This window comes from Theobroma cacao, chromosome 2, assembly GCF_053813885.1.
Source record: "Theobroma cacao isolate CCN51 chromosome 2, ASM5381388v1, whole genome shotgun sequence".
Lineage (NCBI taxonomy): Eukaryota > Viridiplantae > Streptophyta > Magnoliopsida > Malvales > Malvaceae > Theobroma > Theobroma cacao.
The window spans coordinates 4951832-4971215 of NC_142640.1; the positions used below are offsets into that span (position 1 = coordinate 4951832).

Genomic DNA, 19384 nt, shown 5'->3' on the forward strand with positions numbered 1-19384 from the left:
AATAATTTCTTGGTCTCGAAGTACCGTGTCTTATTGCAATTGAAGTACTAATGTATTTTGCTAGCAATACATGACTTGATATATCAATTGTGGTAAATTTATTAGCAAAACATAATTCTTTTCTAACTCGAAGACATTTGAATGGAATTAAATATATACTTCGATATCTCCGAGGAACAATGGATATAAGCTTATGTTATTCAAATGCATCAAAATAAAATTTAATTAGTTATGCAGATGCAGAATATTCATCTGATCCACACAAAGCTCGATCCCAAACAGGTTATTTGTTCATATATAAAAGTATGGCTATTTTATGGCATTTTATAAAGCAAACTATAGTTGCTACTTCTTCTAGCCATGCAGAAATTTTAGCAACTCCTGAGCAAGTTATAAATGTGTCTAGTTAATATCTGTAACATAACATATTTGAGAAACGTGTGGCATGTCAACCAATAAGAAAATTCCAATAATGTTATATGAGAATAATACTGCTTGCATAACACAGTTAAAGGAATGATACATTAAAGGCGATCGAACAAAACATATTTCGCTAAATTCTTCTTCATTCATGACCTTCAAGAAAAGAGTGAAATTTGTGTTTAACAAATTCAATCAAGTGACAATCTAGCATATTTGTTCACCAAAGCACTTCTTATTGTAACATTTGAAAAGTTAAAATGCATCATTTTAAAGATCTTTATAATGCAATCATTAGAGAGAGTAAAATACGCACTGTACTCTTTTCTTTCATCAAAGTTTTTCTCACTAGGTTTTTCTTGATAAGGTTTTTAATAAGACAGTATTTCAAAAGTGTATTCTTGAAAAGAATTATGTACTATTTTTCCTTCACTCGAATTTTTTCTCATGAGGTTTTTTTCCCAGTAAGGTTTTAACGAGGCATATTCTTAATATAATGGACATTCAAGGAGGAGTGTTATGAATAAATATGTGAATGTCCATTATATTATGACCCAAGAAGTGTAGACCAAGTTAAACAGCGTAAAAGGTAAGATACAAGAAATGTAATATGATTTGAACTCTTAAATAGAATTAGATTAGAACTATAATTCAAGGGGTTATTAGCCTATAAATAGACTCCTTCACTTCATTTGTAAAATATATACACTTCAATAAGATATATTTTCTCTCCCTAAATACTTTCTTTCTTCTCTTTAATTGTTCTTTCAATTATCTTTATTTGTTCTTTTAAATTATTTTTTATAACAGTTAAAACCTTTTATATACATATTCTATTCTAATTAATGACATTATTGTTGCAATGTTCAATTATGGTCTGACAAGCAACACCACATTTCCACACAGCGTACGTCTACTTGCTAACAATGGAGCTTCCTGTATTGTAAATAAATAAAAAGATGTGTCGGATAGAACAGAAATAAATATTGATACAGTCTATGTTGTGACATTTATATGGTGATGAATAAGATGTAGAGAATTAGTGGTAAAATAAGATTAAGAATAGGAGAGAGAAATGTTAAGCAACAGAGAATTTGAGAGAGAACATTAAAGAAACAAAGCTAAGAGTGAAAGTCAATGTGCCTCTACTCAAAAACTCTCAAACGATAACAATTTTTTTTTTAAAGTTATAATGATTCATTAATTTAAAAAAAAATCATTAGTTAAACTCCAATTAAAAATACAGAAAAGAGCTGCAATTTTAAGATCTATGCGCAGTTCCAAAAAATGGCATAACCTTCAGAATTACATATTTGAGCAACACTGAGTCCTCTACCAAAGTATATCCCTGTATTCACAGCCCCAGTCCTAGAAGGTCAAAAGCAAAAGGATCACAAAAATAGGATCAACCTATACAATAAACGCACAATTCCCACCAACTTAAAGACGGGCTTTAATTTCTGTCCTTTCCACCAGCTTCAGACAACCCTTTTAGCAACTCTCCCCACCTCCGAAGCCAGAGGAACATCAACAGGCCCTCCGCCTGCAATCAAATGTCAAGTCCACAACATGCTGAAATTAAAACCTGCCCCAGGAGATGCACCGAACCAATTGCAATAAGAACCACCATTAATCTCACTCATCAGTCACTGACCCCTGCCCCCACCTCACTTCTCCCGCTTGGTGTGTCATCCCAAACGTTACAATAATGTGGTGAGACTTGTTTGTTCTTGAGTACAAGAAGGTCTTTTAATTATCTTCATATTTGAATCATCAAATCAAACTTTTCAAATCATCTCAAAAGAATAATAACTTATGAATCTTATTATTTGTTTCAAGTTACTTTCACTAATTTTATTCACATAGTTAATTGTTTCACTTATTGTGATTATTATAATTGCTCTCCATATAATGTTATATTTGTTGTAAAATAATTTTTTTTAAATTAATAAATTAATAACTAAAATTTAATATTTATGTCATCATTGATCGATGGAGATGATCACAGTAGAAAAGATGCAGTGACGCTTATAAAAGTTTGTTCGTGAATATGAATTATTATATGGATTGATATTTTTGTTTGTCAAATTTATTTTATACTTTTTACTAGAGATTATAAATTGAGCTTGGAAATAAACAATAAAGCTTTGCTTGAGACAAATGTGTTTTGTTAGGGATGATTTTCTTTAAGTTTTCGTGTTGTGTAATATGTAGGGTGAGTTTTTTAAGTTAAAAATGGAGTCTATACATTCCAACTATAGTCTACAACTTAATAATTTTCGTTCAATAAGAGAAAATTCAAGTTTGTCTAAGTGTTTTAACTCAGCTTTACAGTGTTTGTCTTATTCTATATGAATTTTATCTCTTGCATTAAGTTCATGATTTAATATTTCTTTTAAACAAAAAGGGCTAAGGGATCTGAACTTAGGCCCAAAGGACTTGACTAAGGCCTATGGGGCGGATCGTCCTTCTCTTGCTGATATACCCAGAATGAAGAGCGGTATGGAAACAAAAGAGAAAGGGTGGAAGGAACGAGAAGATGAGTGTATTCGGAGGGGATAGCTGGGGAAGAGAAGCACAATACAGGAAGAGAAGAATAGATCAAGTTGTTATCGAAGGGGTTGATGGGTCATGTTATAAGAAGCTCTCTACGGGCAAATACGTCTGTATTGTCTGCCCTCACAATCCCATCCTCGATTCACCTCTCATGCTTTCTGTACGAACCACTTTTATTCACTCTCTTCCTTTCAATTCTCCTTCAGTTCGCTTCATTCTTTATTCCATAATTATATGTCGGTTTCTACTGAAAAAAAAAAAAGAAAACAGATTATTGAAAACCCATGTCTATAATCAATAATTGGAAAGCAAGAAAAAAAAAAGTTGGTATTTTGGTTATTCGGGTAGCGTATTCCCGTGAACTGATTAGAAGGCATCTTGTTGCCTACTATCATGAATTTGGGATATAAATGTATTCGATAGTTAACCCATTTTCTCTTTTTTTTTTTTTTTTTAAAGAATACCCCTTGAGAGCTTCTGAATTGAGGCAACTTAGGTGGAAGGAAATTTTTTTTATCTAATGGTTACAACTATGTCACCTTCTTTCCTATATTGTAGGGTAGCCATTTGATAAGGCAATTTTCCATCTTTCCATTTTCCTTCCTGCATTGAATTAGTCGCCTGCTTGAATGAACTGGGAGTTTAGAATTCATAGCTTTTTGGTGTTTCCTTGGGATTTTGGTGGAGGAGGTTGTTCTCAAGGCAGCTAACTGATCAATCTTAAAGGCTCAGTTATGTAGTTCGATATGTAGTTGACAGTTTTAATATTTTCCTTGCTTCCTGGTGGCTTGTAATATAGCTCGCTTGTTTGATTTTTGTTGGTTCAAAGGGTTTTTCTCAAAAACTAGTTCTTGATTGTTGAAAAACATTTTGCAGATGCATTGCAAAGGATCACGTCATAGGGCTGCAGAGTCCAAGCTGAAGGAAAAAGAACATATGAGACTAGATGAAATGAACAAGAGGATAGCTTTGTCAAACCCTCCTACTTCCTCTGTTAACTCTAGTACCACCATGCAAAATGCTCATTTAGGTAGCAAACCATTGATTCAAATGGCACAAAGGGCTGCTTCTGAGACACTTACTGATAAAACACCTGAACACAATTTGAGAAATGATTACCATGACATGGTGCTGAGGCAGAATGATGTTAAAAATGTGACACTTGACTTTTGTCAGAATCACTCTTTCCCTACAAAGGAAACATTGGACAAGTCATTACAGAAGCCATTGGATTTTCAGGAACGTCAAGAGAGAGAACTTAAATTTACATCTGCAGGTTGGAAACGTGACTGCCATGGTAAATGGTACAAAGATGAAAATGTGAGCTTCTAATTACTTCATTGTTTGTGTGTTGTCACTTGTTAGCTATGATTTCAAATTTTGAAGCTGATAAAATGATTTTAAATCAAGAAGAAGAAGGAAAGAATAAAAGTCTATGACTGTTGAATAATTACCATTTATGCTATAATTGGCTTCCAGGTTGAATTTGACTCAGATGAAGAAGATCCAAACTTGTTACTTGATTGAAGATTGACTGGGAACCCATTGGAAAACTGGTGCTTACAGATAAGCAATCTTGTTGATATTGGAAGCAGTCCAGTACTTGAGGACTTGGTATGCAAAATTGAGTGCTGGCTGTGTTATACAATACTCAATAACCCTTCTTAAACCTTTGTTTCTATGCTAATGCCTCTCTGGGGCAGTAGGAGCAATGTACTGGATATAGCTATTGAATCATGCTCTGTATCTTCACAATGCAGTTGTCTGATGGATCTACTTCCAAGTTCCATGATGCGGTACATTGTATTTCACTGTTGATATGGCAGGAGTTGTAAGAGTCAAATGAAAGGCAAATAGCTGAGTTTATAATTCTGAAGTATTTTTCGTTATTAGAACTATACAAATACTCTTGGATTTTTCATTTGATCAAGGCATATTCTGAACTCTGTTCATATGAGGAGGGATTAGGCATTGTAGTATTATTTAAGCTAACCTCTGGTGGATTTAGTATAGCTTGAACTTCGACATGAAATCAGTGTAGAACTGGTATGAGAAATCCAACACCACATGCTTTTAAGGCTCATGGATTATGAATATTACTTTTTCCTTTTTTATTAATCGAATGAAACTAGCAATTTTCACTTTCATAATATTCTTCTTTCTTTATTATTGTAAGAAAAATGGTGTTGCTTTTATCAGGGAACCATGTTACCTGCAATGGATGAAATATAGGACGCTGAAATGATCTCTACTCTCGTGTCCTAGTTTTCTTTGTAAATGTTGAATCGGAGGCAAAATTGTCATCAGTTATCCCCCATTTAATTTCTAATGAACCAAAAGGGTCATCTTCTAAAGTACAAACCATCACTGTAGTTACGATGAAAGCGGAACTGTATGCAAGCTCAGGAGACATGCAATGGGTTCGGATAGGATCGGACAATAAATTAACAACCAAGGATAGGTTGCGGACGAGAAATCAATAACGACACTCCTGATGGATTGGCCAAGGATGCCATGCCATCACTTGCAAGCAATATTGACATTTTGACCCCAATGAAGCACAAATTTCACCACAAACTACATAAAAACGACACTGTTATGTGATATTTTCCCCATAAATAGACATTGCTTGTAATGTCATTCTCATCTCTTTTCTATTAAATGAATACGTCTACATTCTGATGGCTGTTTATGTCTATCAGAATATCTTTATTTTCATTGTTCCAAAATGTTTAGGACCATTTTGGAAGTTTTGTTGGTACTTTTGTATATATACAAACTGATTAGTCGTTGTTCTCTCTGTGGTTAGCTTTCGCCCAACCGCTGCAAAAGCTAATTCAGATTTCATGTAGCTTTGAGCATCAAATGGATACGGCTCCGCCTAAGGACCACGGTCAATGAGCTGTCAAGTTCAGCTTTTCAATAGCTGTTCACTGGCCCAATAAAGGTAGAAACTCCGATGATAAATCATTGTATCACCTCTCGTTTTTTCTTTATCGGTCGTTAACGTGTTATCAATCATCCCCAACTCTAATTACTTAACATTGTACTTATCCCTTCTTTTTCCTTCCCAGACTCTGAAAATTTTCTACTTCACAGTTCCAAGTTACAAAACAAATCAACTAGAGTTATACCATCTTCTGATCATAGCATGAATAACCAAATGAACATGTTTTCGCATCTGCCTGACATATAGGGTTATTTTATATCAACGCGTGCAAAAGGTATATATATGGACCAATTAAGGGTAATCGATGCAATCTGAAAAGAGTGACTGATATATAACTGCAATGAATGCAAGAAGATGATATCAGTCCGTAGGGATGTACCAAGTCTATGATGCATAATTCAGTACAGGTGACAAACAAAGAGAAAATTAGAAAGAAAGAAAGAGAAAGAGAAAGAGGAGACTATGATGCATGATTTACGTATGCATTATGCATTACACGTATGGCCATCACATAGAGACGTGTGGGCACCCCAAAGGTAGACAGTCGACGTTTGGGAATGGCCAACATCATCTATCGTGTTACGTAATTAAGTAGACGTGGACTGTCGTCTGCTTTGTTAATTATGTAGTTTTTCTCTTTTAGTCAGCCATCCACGGTGGCGGTGCTAGTTGTTTTCGGAAGTACTGTTCCCAATTTAGCAGTTGAGACTGCATAAGCCTTAAACGCATATTAATAATTTCTTCAGGTTAGTATTAGTTAGTAGTTCAGATCAGGTTGCAAATGACAACAACTTGTTTTGGCAAAGACTTTTCTTGTTTACTCGTATCGCCAAAAAAACAGATATAATTAATTAAATTCATCACTTCCAGTCTCAGAATTGATCCAAAAAAAAAAAAACAATTCTTGATTAGCACTATTAAATGCCATCTTTTCTTACCACATAACCCAATTAATGTATTTCATAATGCTCCAAAAATCAAGCAGCCTTTTCGCTTTCTTTAATTAATAAGTAGTAATATTTTTTATAACTAGTTCACCAAAAGTTAGGCAAGCAAATTTCATAGATACATAGAGTAGTGAAATTACCAAATAGACGTGTCAAAAACTAATTTAAATTTTAAAAATCTGTTTTATCTGTATGAAATTGACTCAACTTGATTTGATCTTTAAACTCATCTAAACATAATTCTGCATTGATCCCTATTCGAATCAATTTGAATCCAAATTGATCTAAATGTGAATGAACCTAAATATGAAATGATCCAAATCTGAATTGATCTAAACTTAAATTAACCTAAATGTTAACGATTCGAAAGATTAATCCGCTTTATCTATCTGAAATCAACTCAACCTAAATATAAAATGATCCAAATTCAAATTGATCTGAATTTAAATTAACTTAAATGTTAATAATTCGAAAGATTAATTCTAAATGACTTAAAAAGGATTTGTAATATGATGTTGAAATTGTCAATTCAGCACTATGATCTCGTCTGCTAATATAACAATATGGGTCTAAGCACCACTAGCTCAATAATTTTTTGAACTTAAATCATGCGGAGTTCAGAAACTTAGACTTTTATTATTAATAATGGTTAATTTAAACTATTATATAAGTGTTAATAATCACATTCACATATGATGTAGGATTGGATATCACATCATATGTTTACAAAAAGCTACGTTGTTTTTAAAAAAATTATCGACAATTTTTTAATTTTTTTAAATAAAAAATTAAAAAAGATTTGAAAAACAAATAAAAAATTGAAAGAAAGAGAAAGGGAAAAAAAGAAAATAAGAAAGAGGGAAAGGATGTGATACCACATCTCACATGGATGTAGATGAGATTGTTAAAATTTATATAAAAAATCTAAGTCAATCACTAAGAGCAATATAAGCTTAAATCTTTTAAAATCACGTGATTAAGGTTTGAAAAGTTACTAGATTAGTGGTGCTTGGACTTGAATCGTTATAATTGGTATCTAGTGTCTACATTGGATTGGTGAGATCTTTTAAGTGTCCCCTTTAACTGTCTTGAGCCAAGTAAATCACAGCTTTGGTTGTGATTATAATGTGTGATTTTAATAAGGACATCAAGAATTTGAATTGATAGGATTATGATATCACATCTCACATTGAATGTGAATGAGTCTTTCTCTCTCTTCCCTTTCTTGCTATTTCCCTTCCATTTTTTTTTTTATTTCGTTTTATTTTATATGGTTTTCTTTTGAATTTTTTTTTGTTTTTTTAATTTTTTAATTTATGACATATTATGATTGGATGTTTTTGGACATATCGCTAAGGATGTCAACGGGTCGAATACCCTATAATTTCAAGGTACCCGAACTCTAATCCTATTAAAAATTAACTACCCTAATTCTAACCCTAATACATTCCTACTACCCTGTAATTACCCTAACCCAATTAAATAAAAAAATTATTAAAATTTTCTTCATGAGTACCCAATTACCCAATTAACTTTTTTAATCTCATAACTTCTCTTTAGATTTATATGTTATAAATTTTTATAAACAAAAATATATATACTATAATTAATAATTTTATGAATTATAATTTTTGTAATGTTAATACAAAATAAAAAGTAAATATATTTATATTTAAAGTACATATATATATATATATATATATATATATACACACACGCATACATAAAAAAAATTTTAATATATAAAATAGTAATTATGTTTCTTATAAATTAACACAATATATAAACTATATATATTAAAAGACATTACAAGTTAATTAATAATAATAGTTTCATGAATTAATTTAATTAATTATAAGAATTTGTTCTTAATTTCATGAAATTAAAAAAAAAACATTTAGGTTCTAAAACTATTCTAATCTTAAAAGCTTTCTTTAAGTATATATATTATAAGATTATATAAATAATGATATATATATTATAATTAATAATTTTATAAGTCATAATTTTTGTAATGTTAATACAAAATAAAAAGTAAATATATGTATATTAAAAGCACATATATAATAGTAATTATATTCATTTATAATATGATATAATATTCAAATTATTTAAACATAATTAACAATCGAATAAATTTTTAATTTAAATATATTAATGTCATTATATTAATAATTAGAGTAACCATACTTTTCATATATTGGTTAGTTTTTAATAAAAAAAATTGCTTGTAAAGTTTATAGAAATTGTAAAATTTTAATTTAATTATTAAAATAATAATAAAATATTTATAAATATTAATCAGTTTCAGGTAACGGGTACTCAATGGGTGGTACCCGAACCCTACCCAAACCCGATTCGGATAGTGAAATCACTTATAGAGTACTCTCACCCGGTGTAACAAGGTGGGGTACCCGTTGGTACCCTATAATAGGGTACTCGTTGACATCCCTACATATCGCTCATTTGACTAAAAGAATCAATCAAAAATTCAATTAGCTTAAGAGAAACAAAGATCAAATACCTAATTATGAATTTTTTTTCTAATATCAAATTAACAATTCCATTATGATTAGAATACTAAACATATAATTAATTTAACACTAACAGGAAGTTATAACGTAAGATAACGAAAAGTTATAATAAAGATTAACAAATAATTGTAACACGTGAGAAAAAATTGTAATAAGGATTAACAAATAGTTGTAACACGTAATAAAAAATCTAACAAGAAATAACAAAAAATTGTAACCAGGGAGTATAAAAAAGTTATAACTATGAGAAACAACAAGTTATAACATATACATAACAAAAGGTCCTAATAAGGAATAACAAAAGATTGTACCAAGAATAAGTAACAAAAATTATGCATTAATAACTAAAAGAAATGCAAAAATTCATCCTCATACTAACTTAAAAACAAAGGAAAAAGAAATGCAAAATAAAATACTGAGAATTGAGAAAGTAAAGGTAGTGCATGTAGATGGGACCAAACCACACAGTAACAGGAAATGCCATTGATTAAGTGAATATATACAGATTGATGGCTTCAGTTGAATGGTCAAAATGGGGTCCCTACATGTCAAAAACATCTTGATGAGAAACAACAATGGCATTCTTTAACCATTTAGTGGGGATCCCACTTGTTTTTCTTCATACACAATCATGGCGGTGAGACTCAGACAAGGGATGAGAAATTTCAAAAAGGGTTTTTTTTTTTTTTTTTGCCCTCTTGAGTGAATAGCGTTGAGGACTCTTTAAGGAACAATAAAGAAATAAACCATAAACAAATGTGGGGATGGTCGACGAATTCTCTCTTTGCTCTTAGATATTGGAAAAGCTTTTACCTTTTTTCTTGACTTTGGTTGCAATTAACTTTGCGAGATTGCTTTCCACGATTAACATCATCTGCCAAAATTGCTTAATTTAGTCATTATCAACAAACTTTTATTAATAATTTTAGTATTTTTTGACGAATTTGTTATTATAATTATCGATGGATTAATTTTTGTTATATTTAAAATTTTTTTCAACAAATTTTTCCATCGAATAGTTTAAAATTTTATCGATTAATTTTTCTTTTTTTTTCAACTTCTATAGCATTATCGATAGTATTTTCAATGAAATTTTCATTGAAGAAAATTTCAATTCCAACATATTTTTCACCTATTTCTATAAAAAAATTTGTGGAAAAAGTCAAATTTTTTTATAATATTGTATACGTAATAGAGAGTTTTCAAGATAAATTATTGCTAAAATGATCATGGTTGGTTGGTTGGCAGATTAATGATTGAAGTTCAATTGCAATATTCATGACATGTTAAAAAAAAATCAATACTTTTAAGTGATTAACGGATTTTTTTTTTTTTGCCAAGAACCCAGGTCGTTTTTTTATTTGAAGAATTATTTAGATGAGTTTTAATTTCTATAGTATATACGTATCAAAATCTCTTTTTAGGGACGTATTACACCATCATCTTTTAATAGATTCTATTCTCAATGTTTGAAACTAATTAAATTAATTTCATATAAAATATTATAATATCTAACAATTGAAATATTTTTCTGCAACGTGTTACTCGAAGTTATTATTTGACTGAAGGGTTTCCAATAAATATAGAATCAAATGCATTAATATCAAAGAAACGTAGTTCTTTGACTATCATATCAATTTGGATAATAACAAATTTAATTTAAAGTTCTAACCATAGGTCTAGTTTCAATGTTTTCTTTCATTTGCATTAATATCTGTTTTCTCTTTCAAAAGGAAAAGGGTTGATATATATATATATAAAAGCCGTTACTCGTTACAATAATTAAGAACTCTTTATACAATAATTAAAGGTCTAATTTGTCGTTTACTAAATCTTATTTTACCTTAATTATCATTAGACCTTTGTCAGAAGGCATCACAAGACGAGGAATTACCTCAAAAATGACAAATACCCTTTTGAAAAATAAAATAAAAAAAGGAGGTAAACCATAAGTCTCATTTAATGTATGCTATATATGGCTGGTACAACGGCAAATACCCTTTGATCAAAAACAACAAAAGGCATGGACTCCATGTGACTTTATTTATGGTGCTTTGCTTTTTTTAAGCCTCAATGGTATATTTAGTGCTCTTAACCCCCTTATGGTCAATCAGATCATGATACATTACATTTATACGAATCTTTCATATCTACATTATTAATCCATGAAACCCATGATTTCTGCTGATATTTTAATGATGATATCCATCCTATTCCACACACAGGAACATGCATTATTGAGATATTTTCATTCAAAGCTTCAACTATAATCCAAGGTATAAATAATTAAGAGACTGGTGACCTGGATAAGCCTCAACTAAATAATAATCAGAGCTGAGAGTTTCCTTACTGACTAAATTTCTTTGTACGTGCAAGTCAATTTATGTTGCTGGCTGCATTGCTAGTACTGCAAGGATTGTATCTGTTTCGGATTGTTTTGTAACTCTTTAAGAGAGAGAGAGAAATATATATATTATCATTTAAAAGAATATTTTAGCTTCTAGTTGGGAGAAGGGAAGAAACAAAGACATTGTTTTTACTAGTTTAGGGTTATATTATAGGGTGGGAAAAGAGCATGGAATAATTAACCCCACAAATCAAAATTTAAATTTGCTATACTGCTTTCGTTAACCTTTGATTAGATTGAGTAAAGTAAGCTTTCATGTTCCATCAAATGACAGGCACCCATGATCTCATAGAGTGGGGGAGAGGAATTTTACAAGAAAAGGTGTGAGAAAAAAAAAAAAACATGCCAAAAAGGAGAAAATTAGAATGCATGTTTTCTTTCTAGGCAACTAACATGGTACAATTTTTTACAATGAGTTCCAGAGGTCTCAGAACCAGAAGTCTAGTGGTCCCAGTGGATGAACTTAGGCTAAGCTGCTAAACCCTTAAAATCTAAGGCACTAAGGCTGCAAACCCCCAAAGTAGTAAATGAAGATGAATCCCTTTTACCTCACTTTGTCCATAATTATGAGCTGTTGCACACCAAAGATTTTATTAATGTAAAAAAGAAAAAAGGATCCTTAAACTTCTCAACTAAGTTATGTAAATGTGAAGTTTGGTCATTTAACAAAATGGGCAAAACTTGGTAAAGTGATCGAGTTCAATAATCCAGCATATGATTGCGCTTTTAAGTAAATGATCGGATTAAGGCAATTTTAAATAACAAGCTATGAGAAGCGGTTTCGATCTCTAAAAAGTAAGAATATTATTTTAAATACTTAAATAATTATTCTAGTAATATTTTTTTTAACATGTAAAGCAATCGGAATTATAGTATTTGTTTTGGCAACGATTGTTATGATTAAAAAATATTATATGTTATCTCTAAAAAATATTATATGTTATCTCGATCGATAAATAATGTACTTTATGTTTCATAAAAATTTATAAATGAATGGATAAGCTAAAGAAAAGAGAAGAAGCAAAGAAAAAAAAGATTAAGCTCCCAGCAATAGATCATATAGGGATCACAACAACAAAAGACAAGCTAAATTGGAACTGTTCCATTGATTCCAAAGTGAGTTAGTAGAATTTAACAGAGCAAAAGCTTGTTTGGAGGGTTTATTATACATTTTTTAAGGGCAATGAAGTATGGGCATTGCCACTACCAAACTACTTACAAACACTTTTACACACTGCTCAAGGAACATTCAAAGCAAAACAAAAAGCTCATGTGCATGACACGTGGATGCAAGCTTGTACGGCTGACGTTAATCACTTTCACTTCTTTTGTTTCTCCTTCCTCTTCTTACAACAACAAACAACAGCAAAATCTCACTTTTCTCTTTGTTTTTATATTTTTTTTCCTTCTCTCATCTCTCTCTCTCTCTCTCTGTCTCTTACAACAGGCTGAACCTCAAAAATCTCTCAAATGCAAGCAGCATTTGCTTGTTGATTTCTTGATTTTGCCTCTGCAATGGGAACCTGCACCTCAAAGCCTCCAAAACCAAACCCATTTGCCTCAAGAGAGAACCAGCAGAATGACTATCCTGCCCCTACTCAACCACCCAAATCCCCTCCTCCTCCTCTCCCTCCAACCACCCCTTTCCTCCCCATCTACACCCCAAGCCCTGCCCACCCCAACAAACCCAAGACTCCTTCAACTCCTCTCCGGTTTTTCCGGAGACCCTTTCCTCCTCCTTCTCCCGCCAAGCACATCCGGGCTGTGCTGAGGCGGCGGAAGGCCAACAAGAAAGCGGAAAATGAGGCGAAAATTGCGGAGGATGAGGAGGACGAGGAGGAAGGAGTTGAGTTGGATAAAAGATTTGGGTTTTCAAAGGAGTTGAGGAGTAGGTTGGAAGTAGGAGAGGAAGTTGGCAGAGGGCATTTTGGGTACACTTGTTCTGCTAAGTTCAAGAAAGGTGAGTTCAAAGGCCAGCAGGTTGCTGTTAAAGTCATCCCCAAGTCCAAGGTTGGTCCTTGTTTCCTTTTCTCTTTTTAAAATTTATACATTTTTACAATGCATATCAAATCTATGTATCTGTAAATGTTGATTTTATATGCTTACAAAATGGTTTTTTTCTTTTGTAAGATTGAATTTAAGGGACATGTGCTTTACTTTCTCATAAGTATTAGATTTCCGTTTTGGCTGATATTAGTTCTCGATTTGTTTATGGTGATCTTTTATTTCCTTTTCCGAAGAGGGGTTATTTGTTTTTATTTTTTTTATTTTTTACATTTTAGTCTTGTATTTTTGTTTCCATTTTCTGTTAAATGTTAATTTCAAGGTGCGTGGGTTGAAGACTTTAGTCTGAATTTGGTATGAAGTGAATAGAATCTTGAAGGAGGAAGAAATCGTGGGGGAACTTACTCCTTCTAGATGGAGAAAATGCGAGGTTAAATTCAGTACTATACGTTTCTGATTTTGAGTGTAATACCTCATAAAGTGACCAACTTGTTTGTTTATTGATTTCTCTGGGTCCATGGTTATGATCGATAATTTATTATGTAGGTCCACCTGACCCCCTGGATTATTTGATGTGTTAAGCTTACCGCGCCTTACCTCGATATTTTAGTTCTAAATCACATCTTGGCCCAAAAAAGTGCACCTTTGCATCACTAAGTTGTATGGCTGGAAGCTGCTGGAAGTGAATATTGTATGACAAAAAAACTGTTGAAATTCTCTAGTAAACTTATTGCCATATCACTTTTGCTGCACCTCAGAATTGACAGCTGCTACTGAAGCACTACTATCCAATGGTTATGAATAGACTGAATTATTGAAAAGAGTTATGGTCTTAAATGGGGTCTTAACTTTGGGCCTGTAATTTAGTCTGGGTCGTGCAGAACCGGTCAACTAATGCCTTATGTTCTGTTATGCTTATACATACAGCCCAGCCGAACAAACAAATGGTTGTAGTGTGATTGCACAGCATTATCTGGATTTGGTATGTAGTTGGGCCCTAATTTTTATTTGGTCAATTGACCTTGAAGAGGTGCTTTGAACCTTTACATGGTGGAGAGAAACATTGAATCATTTCGTTCTTATGCTTTGATTGATACCAAATATTAGATGATTCGTGATAAGAGTGTTCTCAAGTGAGAGAGAGCTGACTAAATCTTAGCTGCAGGTCAATGTCTTATGACAAGGACAAGTTGATTGAATTTACCCCTTCTTGCAAGATGGCTTAAGATTTTGTAATAGCTAATAAGTCGCTGTATTGCCTGCTTTCCTCCTCTCATATGTTAATCTTTGATCTTTGATGCACCTTGTGACTGAATGGAAAAAGAAAGTATTGGAGGAAGGGATAGGGATGAATTTCCTTTTACAATATGCAATAGAATAGAACTGATGAAAGTTTCTTCAAATTGACCTTTTTTTTCCAGTTGCTCCCATGTGACTTAGTCTCAAAGAGGGAAAGTATTCAGTTGATTGTCATTTCTGTAAAATATTTCTTTTCATAGAAAAGCACTTGTATTTTTTCTAGTCAAAGGTATCCACTTATTCTGGGAAATAAAGACGGACAAATGTTATGAAAATTATAATGACAATGTGAGTGGTTAGCATTTGTCAGTTTTTGTCTGTCAACTATGAAAATTATATTGACAATGTGAAGTTGAAGAGAGAGGTCGCTTCTATCTATCATTTTCTTACTTCTTCATTTGAAAATATCAAACAAAGTGTGAAGAAAAACGCTCTATGTCTAGTTGTCTTCGATAAAGTTGTGTTTGTTGGGAGAAGGAAGTTCTAGGTAATGAAGGCTTGAGGCAGTGAGATTATGATCTTATGCTGTATTTTGCTTTTTCTCTTGGTTCTTTTTCTATGTGTAGGTAATGAAGGTTCGAGGAAGTGACATTATGATGTTGAATTTTGCTTATTCTCTTGGTTCATCTTCTATGTGTTTTTCTCATGACAGTTTATTCTTTTTTGTCAGATGACAACAGCTATTGCAGTTGAGGATGTGAGAAGGGAGGTGAAAATATTGCGAGCCTTGACGGGGCATAACAATCTGGTGAAATTCTACGATGCATTTGAAGATCATGATAATGTCTACATAGTAATGGAGTAAGCTTGAAACATGCACTGCTATTCATATGATCCTATTTTAATTTTGCACAGCAATATTGATTTATGTGGAAAAGTCAATAAGAAGCATTAGCATTTATTTCATTTGGGTGTTCTTTACAAACTATTAATCTTCATTTTTTGCTTTCTGGCACTTATAAATATTTTTAAATATTTAATAATCTGGCAGTTGGTCTTCTTACTTGCTGGTTCATTATAAGTTATTGTTGATCTCTGATCTGAGATAAAATTTTGAGTAACATAATTGAAAATGCAGGTTGTGTGAAGGAGGTGAGCTTTTGGATAGAATACTTGCAAGGTGATTATTCTAGTAATGGATGGCTCAAATTTTGAGAATTGTTTATTGTAGCTCTCATACCTACTTAATTTGTTTGCTCTAACTTGAAGGTTTATTATGTTTGTAGGGGTGGAAAATACTCAGAAGATGATGCAAAGGCTGTAATGGTACAGATACTAAATGTTGTTGCTTTTTGTCATCTTCAGGGTGTTGTGCATCGAGATCTTAAACCAGAGGTGGAGCAAATTCTCTTTTCTCTTACTCAATAGTAAAAGCATAGATGCATGACTAGGTAGTGATCTCTAAAGGGTGCAAGATTAAACACATTCTGGATATCTTTCTATAAACACAGAGCATAACAGGGATGTAATGGGAGTTATATTTGATGATTTCCCACACTGAAAATTGACCCGATGAGGGTTTTGGGGGAAATTCTCGAACTGGACAAGGCCATGTCTACTCTCTGCTTAAAATTCTAGGACATTTCTCATGCCACATTATCATGCCTGAGTCTGTTACCATATTTCTATGGTAGATATTGGACATGAATTGGCTAAATAAATTAAGAATTTTTATGTGTTTTTTAATTGTTGCAATCTAAGTAAGCACTTTTCTGGACCAGAACTTTCTATATACATCGAAGGATGAGAACTCTCTGCTGAAGGCCATAGACTTTGGGTTGTCGGATTTTGTCAGACCAGGTTTGTGTTCTGCTCACTCAGCTTCCTCCTGCTCAGCCCTGGGGATTCTTCTAAATTTCTTGTGCTTTATGGTGTTTCCAGATGAAAGACTTAATGACATTGTGGGAAGTGCATACTATGTGGCCCCTGAAGTTCTACATAGATCTTATAGTACAGAAGCTGATGTTTGGAGCATAGGCGTGATAGCATATATTCTTTTATGTGGTAGTCGTCCATTTTGGGCCAGGACTGAGTCTGGAATCTTCCGAGCAGTCCTAAAGGCTGATCCAAATTTTAACGAAGTACCTTGGCCTTCCTTGTCTTCAGAAGCTAAGGACTTTGTGAAGCGCCTCTTGAATAAAGACCCCAGGAAACGAATGACAGCAGCTAAGGCCCTGAGTGCGTGCATCATTTTTACTCATAATAATGTTAGGTTGCTGAAATCATTGCGCTAGAGTAGCTGACCTTAGTCTTCCTTTTACAGGTCATCCTTGGATCCAGAATCATAATTATGTTAAGGTCCCTCTTGATATTTTAACATTTAGGCTCATGAAGGCATATATGCGATCGTCAACTTTGCGTAAGGCTGCTTTAAAGGTGTGTGCTAATGAGAAAAATCCTCTTCTTGTACTCTACATATACCGCTTCTGATAGCTGGTCGTATGACCATTATGCTCATGGTCAAATCATTGTTTGCAAAAATGTACTTTCTGTTTCTTTGCTTATTATTACTTCGTTATCCCAGTAATTTGTCATGCAAATTCAATACAGCATGACACATTGATGACTTGATACCTAAGTGAACTTGTTAGTGTGATGTAAGAAGGCATAAATGATCTCTTGTGCATGTCTTTTACCAAAATGATGAACTCCACAAAGCCCCGGAGAAACAAAGACCTTTTAAAAATTTATTTTTGCTACTAAGAAATAAGCCTTTAAAATCAACTCCAGTGAGTGCTTTTTCTTAGTTTCTTGATCCATAAGTATGTCATCTATGATATTTAGTGGGGAGATCTGATACATGGATTGTTCTTAACGGATTTTATCAGTTTTTACATTCTATTACCTATAGCAATCTTATATCATTCCTGCAGGCATTGTCTAAGACATTGACTGTGGATGAACTCTTTTACCTGAGAGAGCAATTTGCATTATTGGAGCCCAAAAATGGTAGCATAACCTTGGAGAACATAAAGACGGTTAGTCTTCCTCCCTGTCGCAACTCCCCCACCCCACCCCACCCCACCCAAAAAAAAAAAAAAAAAGAAAAAAGAAAAACGGAAAAAGAGAAACAGAAATAAAGGTTTGACATTGTGTTGGTAAATAAAGAACTTGTTCTGATAATTTATTTTCTTGCTAACAGGCCCTGATGAAAAATGCAACAGATGCAATGAAGGAGTCTCACATTCCTGATTTTCTTTTTTCGGTATGAACTTAGTTGTCATTCTTTCTTTATGTAGCCATTCCTTGACCATTTGGTTATAGAATAGTAGCTTATCCAAGTACATTTCATTTAATTTCCATTGCACCACAGCTAAATACACTTCAATACAGAAGAATGGATTTTGAAGAATTTTGTGCAGCTGCATTAAGTGTCCATCAACTTGAGGCACTTGATCGCTGGGAACAACATGCCCGCTGTGCATATGAGCTTTTTGAGAAGGATGGAAACAGGGCTATTGTAATTGAGGAACTTGCTTCTGTAAGTTCAGATTTCTTTTAGATATTAAAGAATAGCTTATGATCTGTGTGATGATACTAAATTAGAAATTGAATCATCGCATGCAAACTGAAGTGGCACTGTACTCGAAGTGACAAAAGTTTGTGAAATTCATTAGTTCTTGGAACAAATTAGACTTACTAATTGATACCATCTTTTGTGAAAATTAATCTTTCAGGAACTTGGTCTTGGACCCTCTATTCCAGTTCATGCTGTTCTTAATGACTGGATAAGGCATACTGATGGGAAGTTAAGTTTCCTTGGGTTTGTGAAATTGTTACGTGGTCCATCCAGTCGAGCCCTTGCAAAGGCGCAATGATATCTTTAAAGGAATTTTGGTGACTTTAGGAAGTATTACCATGTCATGTTTGCTCAAGATTCAATGAGATGCGGCATCAGCATACTGTAATTGGATTGATCTTTCTAAGTTGGGAGACTCCACAGGCATGCTGCCTGCATCCAGCTTCAGCTCAGATGGTGTGAGGCTTTAACTACATGCTAATTCTTTGAGGAGTTTGAAGTCATGGGATCCTTTGAAAGGCAGCAAAGATATCATTGGCATCACAATGTAAAAATATAGTTTAGCTTGCCTGAATGGGCCAAACATATTTGTCTTGTTACACGTTGTGATTATTTATATATGTTCGATTTTTTATTTTCCCAATTCTAGCTTATCCCAGACAGGGAACTATTTGCTTTAAAGGAGGATTTGCTTTGTTTCCAATGGAAGACCAGATATTTTCTTCATGACTTGGTAATACAGGAGCT

The 19384-nt window shown here is 33.0% G+C and overlaps 2 protein-coding genes across 5 annotated transcripts; both read left to right on the forward strand.

Moving 5' to 3' along the window:
• Positions 1-2936: 2936 nt before the first annotated feature.
• On the forward strand, positions 2937-4845 carry LOC18607897 (uncharacterized). 2 transcript variants are annotated; one of them, XR_001926363.2, is made up of 4 exons: positions 2937-3136; positions 3853-4296; positions 4456-4590; positions 4737-4845. XR_001926363.2 is itself a non-coding variant. In XM_018114725.2 (3 exons), exons 1-3 carry the CDS (start codon positions 2960-2962, stop codon positions 4501-4503), a joined length of 669 nt encoding a protein of 222 aa, XP_017970214.1. In that variant the 5' UTR covers positions 2937-2959; the 3' UTR covers positions 4504-4845. The 2 variants fall into 2 exon arrangements, 1 of the variants encoding a protein (XP_017970214.1); XM_018114725.2 differs by having other exon boundaries at positions 4456-4845.
• An 8326-nt stretch (positions 4846-13171) lies between these two features.
• Positions 13172-19280, forward strand: LOC18607898 (CDPK-related kinase 5-like). 3 transcript variants are annotated; one of them, XM_018115463.2, is made up of 11 exons: positions 13172-13824; positions 15788-15918; positions 16196-16237; positions 16344-16452; positions 16839-16917; positions 16999-17295; positions 17381-17493; positions 17991-18095; positions 18260-18322; positions 18431-18598; positions 18795-19280. In XM_018115463.2, exons 1-11 carry the CDS (start codon positions 13330-13332, stop codon positions 18933-18935), a joined length of 1743 nt encoding a protein of 580 aa, XP_017970952.2. In that variant the 5' UTR covers positions 13172-13329; the 3' UTR covers positions 18936-19280. The 3 variants fall into 3 exon arrangements, with proteins under 3 accessions (XP_017970952.2, XP_017970951.2, XP_088660200.1); XM_018115462.2 differs by having other exon boundaries at positions 16839-17295; XM_088804074.1 differs by lacking the exon at positions 18795-19280 and having other exon boundaries at positions 18451-18598.
• The last annotated feature ends 104 nt before the right edge of the window (positions 19281-19384 follow it).